This window comes from Bos taurus, chromosome 9, assembly GCF_002263795.3.
Source record: "Bos taurus isolate L1 Dominette 01449 registration number 42190680 breed Hereford chromosome 9, ARS-UCD2.0, whole genome shotgun sequence".
Taxonomy (NCBI): Eukaryota; Metazoa; Chordata; class Mammalia; order Artiodactyla; family Bovidae; genus Bos; species Bos taurus.
This window is the reverse complement of record NC_037336.1, coordinates 88,464,546-88,477,784: the sequence shown is the minus strand read 5'-3', so window position 1 is coordinate 88,477,784 and position 13,239 is coordinate 88,464,546. Positions and strand designations below refer to the sequence as shown.

Here is a 13,239-nt window from a genome sequence, read left to right as displayed (position 1 = left end):
CTTTCAAACCCAGAATATAAAGGGTGGGAGTTTGGGATTCATTCTACTCTCACCCTTTTCTTTGTAGCTCTTGAGTTTTTAATTACATTGTTTCGCTATGTGATCATCTGGGAAATTTAGCATTTAAGTAACTGAAAGAAAATTAAGTGTAGAAACCTGAATTATAGCAGATCGAAAACGGAGGATCAAGTCCCTTTTTTCTTTTGTTATATCTGGCAACCCAGAGCAGGATCAAGTGTCTAATGAAAGAAAGTCTGACAGAGTCAGAGATGTCACTTTTTTTTTTTTTTTTAATAGTTGTTGGTTGTAAATTATCAAAGAGACATGATTTCTTTGGGTTGTCCATGGACTTGAAAGCAATTTTCCTAAATTCTGTTTTTTATTTTTCTTTAGAATTTTTTTTTTCTGCTTCCAGGAAAGGATTTGAAGTAGATTATCAAAATTTAGTGCTTCCATTGAGGTAATAAAAGCATTACATTTAAAACAGAGCAAGCAGCTGACATGAACAGAGAAAGAGATATTATCAGATACCTGATATGCATAATCCAGTTGAATGTTTAGTTTTGAGAAGCCCAGTGATTAAGGAAAAAGCAGGAATCCTCCTGGGTTGTACATTTCATGTTGTCTAACAAGAGAAAAAGAAAAACATAAGAATGTCTTGCAAGAAATAACTTTTTTTCCATCACCAAATTTAAGGCATCATTTGTTTCCTGGGTCCTGACATAGGACATGTTACATAATGTAGTAGCTGTGACTTTAGTTTGAGTTTTGCAAAAACAGAAAGAGTATGTTGTTTCTCTGGAAGCACAGGAAAATAATAGAAAATCTTTTCTAAGAGGTTTTCTGAAGTTATCTGAGGGACTGTGATTTTGGAGCATTGTTTTCTAATGATCTTAAAGGTGAACATAAACCATAGGTCGAAGACTAGCTTTTGTCTGCCCCGAGTATTTGTCTGCCCCGAGTAGTGGGCCCCTCCATTTCCTCGTGGGCATCACGGGGCTGGCCAGTCCCCTGTGGTGGCGGAGCCCTTACCTCCACTCTGCACTGAGTCAGGAAAGGACTCTACTTTGTACCAGAAAGAGACACGCTTTGTCTCGTTCCCCATGCGTGTACCTGAACTCACCCTCTACCCGAAGCCGCACGCAAGCACCTGAAACGGACTGCATGAGCCTACTTACTTACCTTCTATGTCGGAGTCAGCGCTTCACCTGGTCCCATTTGCAGAGATCCTGCCCTGTTGAGATAGTCAGCCTACATCCCATTGGCTCATCATTTATCATGACAGGGACAGTGCTCCTGGGTGGTCTGTCCTGTCTTAGAGGAGGACGATGCCGGAGGATGAGGGCCTCCCTGAGCGGCGTGGATGCTGGCCGGGGGGGGGGGGACACCCAGTGGTGGCTTCAGGCTAGCACTACAGAGTGTTGTGAGATTAACTAGTGGGTGGTTAGTAGTTGTTTTTCCCCACTTCGGTTTGCTTGTGTAATGAAATAGAATCAATGCGTCACTCACGATCAAGGTACATGCCGTTCTGTGATGTGTTCGTGTCAGTTATTGGTGTGGGTGCCTGTGTATGGTGTGTATGTGAAAGGGCTTCTTTGGGTTGTACAACTCACCATGGGTTGTAGTCAAAAAGCTTAAAAGCTGAAGCCTTATACTGTGCTTAGTTGCTCAGGTATGTCTGACTCTTTGCAAGGCTATGGACTGTGGCCCGCCAGGCTCCTCTGTCCATGGGGATTCTCCAGGCAAGGATACTGGAGGGGGTTGCCATGCCCTCCTCCAGGGGATCTTCCCAACCCAGGGATCGGAATCAGGTCTCCCGCGTTGCAGGCAGATTCTTTACCGTCTGAGCCACCAGAGAAGGCCATAAGAGGCTTTATAGTAGTAATGTAAAATATATCTGTTTTATAACTTTGACCTGTAATCTGTACATGATCTTAGCCAGAAGGCTGTGAAGCGATCACCTATAATCTGTATATAACAGGAAAACGTACATTTTTTACCCCCTAGTAACATAGAAGTAAGATTACCAAAGAAGAAAAACCTTAATTTTTTTTCAGTAAAAGAACGTGAATAAAAATAAACTTTCTTTTTCAAGAAAAGTATTCCGTCAGAGTGTGTGATATTCTAAAACAAGAATCATATATAAATTTCTAGCCCCATCTGCTGGAATATGTTTTCTGTGACCAGAAGAATGAAACACTACACACACAGTGGTTTTCTTGGCTTTGGTTTGGTTTTTGTTTGTTTAACATTTTAAAATAGAAAGGCTTAAATATAAGTCATAAATCCAAGAACAATTTTAGGTTGGTTTGACACATTTATTTAAGAACAAGTTGTTGATCCCCATCCTAGTACCTGAAGTTCGCTATATATTAATATTTGTATTTGATGCCCAAAAAAGAATGGTTTATTATTTTAAAAAATCCAGAAAAAGACATGTCTGAAAGTGAAAACTTCTGGCAGAGTAAAAACATCTTTAAATGATGGGGGGGTTAACGTGGAGATGACACATACTGTTTCCCTTTACCAAATGGATTTAAATACAGTCTTGAAATCAAAAAGCAAAGGAAATAAAACTCCCCAAAGATAGGTCTAACAGGTCAAATTGGTAAACCTTGTGAATCGTTTATTCATAGAAGATTTGTAACTTAAACCGACTCAGGTCCCAGATGTTTAAGGAGGATACAGAAAGTAGCGTGGCGAGCCATAGAGGTTACGTAATGTTAGCTGAGCCATAGGCTGCGTGACACTGGCTGGAACTTTGAGCCAAACTAAATAGGAGATGGCGAGAGAAGGGAAGGTGACCATCTTCAGCAAATCTGCAAAGATCCTTGGAATGACTAAGTAAAAACAGACTGTGTTTAAAAATTTATAACCTGACTCTTTATAGCTCAGCACATATTTTCTCATGGAAGTAGTGATTGATTGAGTGCTTTGACTTATGCCATTTTTGAGAATGTAAAACAGTGTAAGTTTTTTTTCTTCTTCTTCTTCTGTTTTTTTAGCACAGATGGGCCTGATCAAAAACAAACGTGGTGGCGAAGCAGGCGCGAGACAGGAGGGAGTGGGAGGGACAGTGTCAACTGAAGAACCTGGCCCCTTCCTCGACCCTGGTCAGTTACTGCCAGGTGCAAAAGATGCTAGAAGTCTGGATGTTGTGTCAAATGGCAACTTATTATTGATAATTTGTTGAGACCTTGAACACACTATGTGGGTGACTCTTAAGTTGGATAGTTCTCCCGGCTGCCAGCATAAGGCTCTGATGCTAGAGACAGCCAGCCAGTGCCATTTCCAGTACAATAATGGGAAGACCCTCCCCTGGACTAGCTGGTGATCTTCTCCTTATCTCCTGTCTCCTCCTTCATGCGTCCTGCTCTTCCCACTGCAGCCTAAACTAAGCACATCAGCTCTAGCGGCCCAAGAAGGAACTCTGACGTCAACTGGCTGCCCTGGGATTTTGTGTAGCACGCTTCTGAAGTTGTCAGGTTTTGCAGAGTAGAGCTTGCCTGCTGTGGCCTTTCCTGAGGCCTCTTACCTGGGGGATTCCTTTCTTTCAGTCACCTTAATCTCATATCCTGCCAGCTCCTCTTAATTCCACAGAGCATTAAAAGAACAGCTAGTGCCCGCCGTTCTAAATCTTGAGCACAGAACCCGTGTCTGTACTCCAGTAAGCAGCTTTCATCTGGCCGTACGAGTGCACGTGTTTTTGTCACAGTGCCTTCTTACCTCTATAATGACTGGGAATCAGGCTCATCAGATATGTGCAACTGGAGGGTCCCACATCTATATATCTCACATTTGGCAACAATTTCAGCTTTTTTTCCCTAACTGAGTGAAAATCAATAAGAACAGTGTTTTGCTTCTGAGTGGATAGTTTACTGATTTTAGGTTTTTCAGGTCCTCCGTGTATTCTTCTGGTGCTTTTTAAACCACACGTTAGAACAGATGGAAGAGGCAAAGCAGGGTGAAGTCATTTCTTGAGAAGGGGCCAGGAGTTAGGTAACAAAAGTAGGAGGAAGGAAGGAATGTATGTGCTACTTTTCTTAAATTGCATACTAGGAATGTAACAGAAAGGGAAAGAAATTAGGAGCCAAGATGAGTAAATCTTAGGAATAAATTTTGATGTAATGACTCATAAAACTCTTTTGACCAACACTGGGCCAAAGCACCATATGTACCAAAGACAGTAGACTCACTAATGTTCTGACAGGTGGATACTAAAATATAAAATTATGAACAAATGAAAATCCAGATGTAAACTACTTGATAGACTTTTTAACCCCCTTGCATTTTGATGCTTTAAGCATATATGTCCCCGGTGGCTCAGACGGTAAAGAATCTGCCTGCGATGTAGAAGCCCCGAGTTCTATCCCTGGGTCAGGAAGATCCCCCGGAGAAGCGAATGGCAACCCACTACAGTATTCTTGCCTGGAGAATCCCATGGAAAGAGGAGCCTGACGGGGCTATAGCCCATGAGGTTGCAAAGAGCTGGACACAATTGAGCAACTAACACAAACGTGTATATCTGTGCTGTAATAACGGCTGTAACAAATGTTGAACATTTGTGCTTGTCATGGTTCTGAACAGTTGACACTCATCAGCTTGTGTAAACTTCACAACAACCTTGTTACTCTGAGTCTTTTGTTGTTGTTTTTTTAATGAATCTAATTCTCTGCCTGACCTCTGAGCACCTCTACCTCTGCCCGTAGCTTTTGAATTTTATTGACCACATTCAACGGTGAGGAATTTATTTTACATTCTATGTAGTGACCCAGCATACCTACATATATATGTGACAGAAAACATCATAAAATAAAAGTCCTGACTATGAATTATGAACTCTAATATTTTCTATTTCATTCTGTTTTTTTTTTTTTTTTTAAGCAGGATTGGGCCAACTAAATCAACATCAGGACTCAATGACAGCTTGTGACCTACAGATGGACAAAAGCACCGTGTGCTGGGCCATATGCTTGCCATGCGTGTATTGTACAGACACAACATAAATACCTACATGTACACACAAGTGAGACTCCTAGTGCAGAAGCCAAAGCACTCACCTCCAAACCTGCACTCATTCTCAGATCTGGAGAACTTTCAACCGGAGTGAAGTTAACCAGAGCAAAAACATCTGTAATTCCTTTGTAGATACAGACTAATCTCTGCCTGTTCAAGGCTAGTGGCAGATTACCAAATGACCTCAAATAATAATGCTGCTGGGAGCAAGAGCCATGGAAACTCAAGGTTGGACAGACTTTAAATAGCATTTCATCCTGGCGCCCATAGAATCCCTTAATCCTCTCTCATCTTTTGTTCAGTCTGCGCTTGAAGCACAACCGGTGGGGTTGGTTCCATTTTCATCTAGGCCATTTCATCTTTTTGACTAGCAGGAGAAAGTTCTTGCATAGGTTGAGCTGAAATCTGCCTCCCTGTAATGTCTTGTTCTCCGTCTTTCTCGCATCCCTTGTCCGAATCTTTGAGATGTTTGGAGAAAAGGCTCGCCTGCCAGCTTCGCAGCACAGAGTCCTCCTCCCTGTAGTGTGACAGCCGTGTCAGGCGCCTCTTAGTAACCCATGTCATGCCCCTCTCCCTGGTGCAGGACCTGATGCAATGCACTGCGTTTGCAACCGCAGATGAGTACCATCTTGGAAGCCTCTCTCAAGATCTGACGTCCCATGGATACGTCGAAGTGACAAGCTTGCCTCGAGGTACATCTCCTTGAACCAGGGGCCAAGTATGTTAAAATGTATTAGAAAGTAATTTTCCTATGATAACTGTCTGAAATACATGTTTGTTTAGGTTTCATTTTCAATTTAAACAACAGTATCATAAAAGGGGTGTTAAATCTCTTTATGCAGATGACAAAGATAAGATTAAAATCAGTATGGTTCAGTCAGCTTTATTTATAGGATCAGTCTTATTTGGGATGATCAAAGGCCATGCCACTTCATTTCTGTCACATTTAAAAGTTATTAGTATTACAGAAGAACCATAAAATTAATAGAAATATTTTAAACTAACAGAATTAGTTAAAAGATAAACACAATATTTAAAAGGAGAATTAAACTGAGGGTTGTAGGGTAGTGTGAGGAACACTTTGAGAAATACATGAAAAAATAAGTGACTTGGAACACTTTGGAAAATTCATGAATTGACCTCAAAGTAGCAAAAATAGTAGGTGGAAAACCTCGCTGCTACACAGAAAATTTTTGAAAGTCACTGCCTTTAAGAAACAGTTGAAATGTCATGGTGCTCTTTGGCCTTGATGATCTGACCAGACTATTTGGTGGCAGAAAGAAATATAACTGACTTAGAAAAACAGCTGTGTCCAGGGCCCCCGAGATGAAAACTCGCCCTGGGGTCTTCTTGGCTGATTGCAGAGGCTGTCAGCAGTGAGGTCTTGTGCCTCACAGACTTGGCTTCTCACACCATGCCCTGGGTCTTGCCTGTCTCATTTGTGGTGTTCTCCACTGTACGTGTGAACCTTGCCCTCCATCCATCGATGTAGTATCAGTACTCAGGGAAGTGTGAGTGCACCGAAGTTTAGGATTTGGTCTCCACCTGAATCCTCCATTCCTCTATCAGGAACTCTAAAGATTTTAGGATCCTAAGTTTAGGCCAAGAAATTAGACAGCAATTTGCATATTAATTAGTATGTTTATTAATTGATAGATTAATGTGTTGTTTATAATTTATGATAGAATATAGTAAATACTACTAAAATAATATACAAAGTAACTACTTATTGGTGAATATTTATATACGTATATATTTATATTTAAAATGTTAAAATATTTTAATAGCTACTGATGACTGCTGTGGTAGTTCTCATGATTGACTTTGAAATCAGATATGTTTTAAAATGGCAGGTGTCTTTGTCTCTGTGTGTTTTCTATTTTCCACACTGTCTACAATATAATTTAAAATTCAGCGAAATTTTGAGCAGTTTGAGAATATTAAAACTATATTATTAATAAAATTGTAAAGGAAGAGAATATATTAATTGCTCCTCAACTTTTATTTCAAATTATTTATAAAAAGTTTAATTCTTTTTAAATTGAAGTACAGTTGATTTCCAGTGTGTTACTTTCAGCTGTAGAGCAAAGTGATTCCATTTTATATTCTTTTTCTATTATGGTTTATCTTAGGATATTGGACATAGTTCCCTGTGTTATTTGGTGGGACCTTGTTCTTTATTCCTTCTCTATAGAATGGTTTGTGTCTGCTAATCCCAGGCTCCCAATCCATCCCTCCTTCACCCCACTCCCAAATTCTTGAACCATAGTCATACTGAAGCTGAGACTTTAATAATTATCAACTTCTAGTGATTACTGAATCAAAATGGGCAAGAATGAGTTCTAAATAGCTCTAATAATAGTGTCACAGGTTGTTGAATATTTTGTTCAAGTAATTTCCTGTGGTCTTCTCATTTTATCATGTTAAATACTTTCAGAAACCTTAGTAGAAAGTGTGACTGTGTTGCAGAGCACTTCATGGTGTGTGAAGAAATGATCACAAGCACTTTGTTGAAGGTGACCCTGAAACCATGTGTCACCTTGTGACATAGCTTTTTGCTCTTTTATCACAGATGCAGCAAACATTCTGGTGATGGGTGTGGAAAATTCTGCAAAAGAAGGTGATCCTGGTACAATATTCTTCTTCAGGTAAGACAGGAGAGCAACCGCAGTGGGAGGTGGGCTGTGTGGCCAGGTAATGTGGTCCTTAAAGGTGCAGGTATACCTCATCTCTTAGCAGTAAATGTGCTCAGGATTTGTGATTAAAATTTATCCTTTGGCTGTTATTTGAATAAGAGAGTTTGTTAGTTTTAGGCATTTGCTGGTAAATCCTCTTATAAAGTAATGAATTCCCCCCCTCGCCCCAGGGAAGATATCAGGGACCTTTCATTCCTTGTGTTCTAAGTTAACTTTCAGCACTATGTCATCTTTGTATCATCTGTGCAAGTCATTTATACCATGCATGATTCGTGACAGTAAAGGGTGCACTTAACATGTTATCAGAAGAGAGCCTTGGACAAGGCTAAAGCAGGAACCACTGTTGGAAATAATGGAGCTCTGCAGGATGCAGGGATGGAGGGAACCGATGGCCTCCCCCACGTTCTGGCCTGTCTGAGAGCAAGAGGCTGAAGGAGGCTCAAGTTGAGGTCATCAACAGAGGCCCACTCGGGTAACTTGGAGTGTGCTTATCTTTATATATAAATCTGGGTTTTCATTTACTGAGAACATGTAAGCATGGTGTTTCCCATTCAGCTTCAGGGCTCCTTCTCACGTATACATGCTACCTGCCCTGCTGTCTTTTCTTCCTTGCCATTTTCTTCCTTTTCTTTCTTCTCCCTCTGAAACTCTTCAGCTAAAGTTTTAGACCACCTTACGTCTCCAGAGACTTCAGCCTGGGACCCTGCCTCACATACATTCATTCCTTTTCTCTAAAGGTTGTTTTAACACCAAATACTCTGGAGCAGCTGAGTAGGCATGGTGATGATAGTAGAAACCATTTAAAATCATCTCATGTTATCCTCACAACACTTGAAGAGAGTCTTCCCCCCACCGCGCACCCACCCCCCCATTTTGCAGCTGAGGAAACCAAGGGTCAGAGGGATTGAAGTGAATTACCCACAGTCAAGGGACTGATAAGTGGCAGGACAGAAATACATGGAACATCCATAAAAATACAGACTTCGGTGAAGTTTCTATGGTCTTAGTTCTTACAATTGCTGATAACTGGCAGCCCTGTCTTTGTGTCTATGGGTGATTCATAATTGGGTTCAGCATTTAGTCTGAGTAGAATCACATCCCTTTTGACTCGAGTGAGGAATTTGGATTTCTCAGGTCCTCTAGATCAATGCCATCCAGTAGAAATACAATGCAGGCCACAAGTGCAAGCCACGTACATAATGATACATTGTTTCATAGCCACATCTTTAATTTAAAAAAATAACATGAGTTTAATTTTGAATAGCACTAATAAGAGCATCATATATTACCTAAAATTAATTTTACTGGTGCATTTTATATAATCCAGCATATTGAAACTATTATCATTTCTACATGTAACCAGTCCACAATTGATGAGATTTAGATCCTCCTTTTCTTCCTAAGTCTGTGAAACCTGGCACATGTTTTCCACTTACCGCAGCTCTCAGTTTGGAGCAGGCCTGTTTGAGGTACCTGTTAGTTACACGTGGTCACACAGGGCTTGAGCCCCATACCCTGCAGTTCCTGCGACCTCTCTTCTGCCTGGAGGCGCTTCTCTGAGCTAGTGCTCTGGCTGCTTCAGTACCTTCTCCAGTCAGCGTCCTGAGACCCTACCCTGGCCTTTTGCCACAGCTCACTCACTGCCTGGTCTCACTGCCTGTCTTCTTACCCCACCACCAGTCTGTCTGTCTGCATCTCTGTAGGCAGGATAATTTGACAGTAGGTAATTCTGACCACTACACTACCCCGCTTAAAATTCCACAGGATTTGACCAAATTCCTGATCACAGCAGGAAGTTCCTCCGGGGTTGTCTCTTACCACCTTTGTCTCTACCCGCCCTCATCCACAGCCACTCACACCACTAGCTCTTTTTTCTGCGACATCGCATGCCTGCCTCACACCTTCTCCCGGAGCTGGGATGTTTCCTCTGCTGTATCTCCTCCTCTCATTTTCTCGTTCGGCTTGGTAGTCTTGTACGAACAGTGTCCCTCCAGTGTGCCCCCACGTAGATCCTGCAACTCTTAGAATTCAGATTGCCAAGAAGTTGGCCAAGAAGTTCTTTGGGGTTTTTCCATAAGATGTTACTGATGTATATGTCTGGCTGAGTCCCTTTGCTGTCCACCTGAAACTATCCCAGCATTGTTTGTTAATCGGCTATACCTCAATACAAAATAAAGAATTTAGAATTTTTTTAAAAAATTGAATCAGGTTATGAAACAACCTAGATACGTGAAATTATGTAGTATTACAATAATTGTTACTCTGCAAACCACTTGAGAAATCCATGAATTTTTGAGGGGCAAAGTTTTTTAATCAAAAGTTCAAAAAATAGCTTTTGTTTATCATATCCATCCAGGGGCCATCATGTCAAATCCATAATAAATCATATTTTTTTAATTGGCATTCTAGATACATTCTAGAAGCTACCTAAAGCATGGCTCTGTGTGTGGCCCTGAAGAATGTATTCCACCTTTAACCAAGTTTATTCTTTTAAATCAGGGAAGGAGCTGCTGTGTTCTGGAATGTGAAAGACCAAACTGTAAGTATAAATACAGTGTGAAAGCATTAAAACTTAGTTTTCTGAGAATAAATTGTTAAGTAGCCCTCAATAACCTGAGCCATTGGATGATAAAATGACAGATAATCTTCAGTTTCTTTGCTCAGCATTACATGATGTTGATCCTAACACTGTCATCTTCCAAAATTGTCATTTTGACTACAGGTTACCTACATTTTCCGTTCTCTGGGCACACACACAGTGATTTGTGGAGAATCAGAAGAATCCCTGCTACACTGCAGATAGAAGAAGTGTACTTCTCACATGATAGCCTACAAATGAGTAGTGTTCACACAGTTAACTGGAAGCTGGCTGCCTTGAGTTTTATTTTAGATCAAGATCAAGTTTTCTAGAACATTTTCACTCACTGGAATTCATTTCTTTAATATCCCAATCAGGATTTGTTTAATACAGCCTTTTCAGGGGCAGTTTGGTAATACACATCAAAACTTTGTGTTTAACTCAGCAATTTTACATCTAGAAAGTTACCCAAAGAAAATAATCACATTATAGGTGATGAATGATATACAGAAATGTTCAACACATTATTTACAATAGCAAAAATGAGAAATAACCAAAACACATAATAAGAGAAAGCTTGTTATGTAGATCTGTAGAATAAAATCTACTGTCTATCAGGTAGAATCTAGTGCTTAAAAGTCATGTGGGGAAAAAAGCCTGTTCCTGGGGGTTGCCTGGTAGGCTTCCCTGGTGGCTCAGATGGTAAAGAATCCACCTGCAATGTGGTAGACCTGAGTTCTATCCCTGGGTTGGGAAGATCCCCTGGAGGAGGGCATGATAACCCATTCCTGTATTCTTGCCTGAGGAATCCCCATGGACAGAGGAGCCTGGCAGGCTACAGTCTGTGGGATCTCAAAGAGCTGGACAAGACTGAGCAACTAAGCACAGCACAGCACATGATACAGTTAAATTAAAAGAGCAGGTTACAGACTATAACTGATATAATACCAGAGCTGTACTAAAAGTGTGCTTCGTATAATCCCAGCTTTACTAAAAAGAGGTACCCACACACATAGAGGGTGGGAAGAGAGAGACTGAGGAGTGGTTTCCTGGAGAAAGAAATATAGGCCATCAATAGATGTAAGAAAAATGTAACCCAAATTGGCTATTTGAAGTTGCAAAGATGTAAAAGGCTGACAATACTCAGTAATTTTTTAAGAATGCTTTCATAAATCTTTGGATTCTAAAATTGGAAATCCCGCCTGCCACAAGTAAAAAGAGACAGATTCCACATGCTGCAACTATCGATCTTGCGTGCCACAGTGAAGAGTGAACATCCTGCGTGTCACCGTTACAAGCGTGTGTCTTTTGATCTAACAAATCCTGAAGAAGTATTTCCACAGGCCCTGAAGATACTTGCATCAGGCTGGTGCCTGTGACATTGTGTTAGTGGAGAGGAGAAAAAAGTCCCCCATGAATGGACATTTAGAATGGTTAAATCAGTTGTGGTTCCTCCGTTAAGGAGAACAGCATTGAAAATGTTTGTATGTACAGTACCATCCCATTTATATAAAAAGCAAACTAAACATACATATATTTACATGTAGGGGGACGTCTGGAAGGATATGCACCGAGTTTAATCATGATTACCTTCGGGGATTAGGAATGCAGGAGAATAGAGAGATTATCACTTTCTATTACTGTGTTGTTTAGATTTTTACAGGTGTTTTACTTAAACATTTTGTGTGTGTGACAGTTTAAAGAAAACAAGCCGTAATGTTGCCGTGTTTCCTCTGGGCTGTGGGAGATGGGTTGTTTCTGTTTTCCTCTTTAAGGGCCCCTGTGTTTTCCAAATGTAACAACAAATGGATGTATCCTTCCAGTTAGTTTAGCCTCACCATGAGTTTGCTTTTTCCTTAAAACCTGAAGAACAAAACAAACATCATTAAATGTAATTTTTAAAATGTTACAACCATCACTGAGGGGGTCAAGATAATTTGAGGTTAATCTTCCTTTTCTTCTAGATGAAGCATGTGATGCAAGTTCTAGAAAAACATGAAATTCAGCCCTATGAAATTGCGTTGGTTCACTGGGAAAATGAAGAGCTTAACTACACAAAAACAGAGTAAGCACCTTTTTATCAAATTTATGAAACAGGCACTTGAAATAACTAGGGAAAGCAGTAGAGAAGGTCAAGTCTTTATGAATTTGGAGACAAATTTTGAGGAAAAAAGTTATTAATACAAACAGAAAACCAAAGCAATTAATATTAGTGGACAGACAATTTTTTAACTTCTCAGGCTACCCATAAACTAAAACAAGTAGATAGTATAACCCCAAAATAATGTTTCCTAAATAGCCGAAATCAGTAAAAAGTAGTGTGCCTTTGTCAGAATGAACCTGTCAAATTATTCTAGTAGCTTTTTTTTCTTATGTAAATTCTTTTTGCTTTTTTCCTATTGATTTTGAGTATAAAAAGTATTTAGTATAATGAGGGGATGCTCTAAGGGAACCACTCACAGGAATGGAGGTGCCTGTAAGAAGTGGGGGCCTGCTGTACCTGCTCAGGTCAAAGGTATGGGGAGACAGCATCCTGGCTGATTTTCCTGTCCCAGCAAGGGTGCAAAAATGAGGAGAGATGTTAGGGTGGAGAGAGCAGGCAGTGGGAACAGGATTAAAAGGTCTTTATTCTCAAGGAGGTCCCTACCTAGTGGAATGTGAGAGTTGGGGGAAAAGTCTTGGTGCTGAGCAAGGAAGCAACGCAATCAGAGCTTTAGGGAAATTTGGAAGAGACAGCAGCTATAGAAAGAGTAGATGGGCTAAGAGCAAGTGCTAATTGCCAGCGATGAGCTTTCCTGTATCATTTTATCTGACATAGTCACCGGGATTGTGGCAAACCAGCTTTCAGGTGAGATTCAGAGACGCTGGGCACCTGACTCATGAGTGAGGACCCAGGCCCACGGTGGGTGCAGAAGACAGCGATGGTGTGAGCCGGGGACATGACAGATG

At 40.7% G+C, this 13,239-nt stretch overlaps 1 protein-coding gene across 7 annotated transcripts in view; it reads left to right on the top strand.

Moving 5' to 3' along the window:
- Positions 1-13,239, top strand: part of RMND1 (required for meiotic nuclear division 1 homolog) — a 35,891-nt gene that overhangs the window by 7,331 nt on the left and 15,321 nt on the right. For 4 of the 7 annotated variants that reach the window (NM_001102164.1, XM_005211055.5, XM_005211053.5 and 1 more), the window contains 4 exon segments: positions 5,600-5,708; positions 7,589-7,664; positions 10,212-10,251; positions 12,255-12,355. In NM_001102164.1, the coding sequence (NP_001095634.1) occupies positions 5,600-5,708; positions 7,589-7,664; positions 10,212-10,251; positions 12,255-12,355 (326 nt within the window). 7 annotated transcript variants of the gene reach the window in all.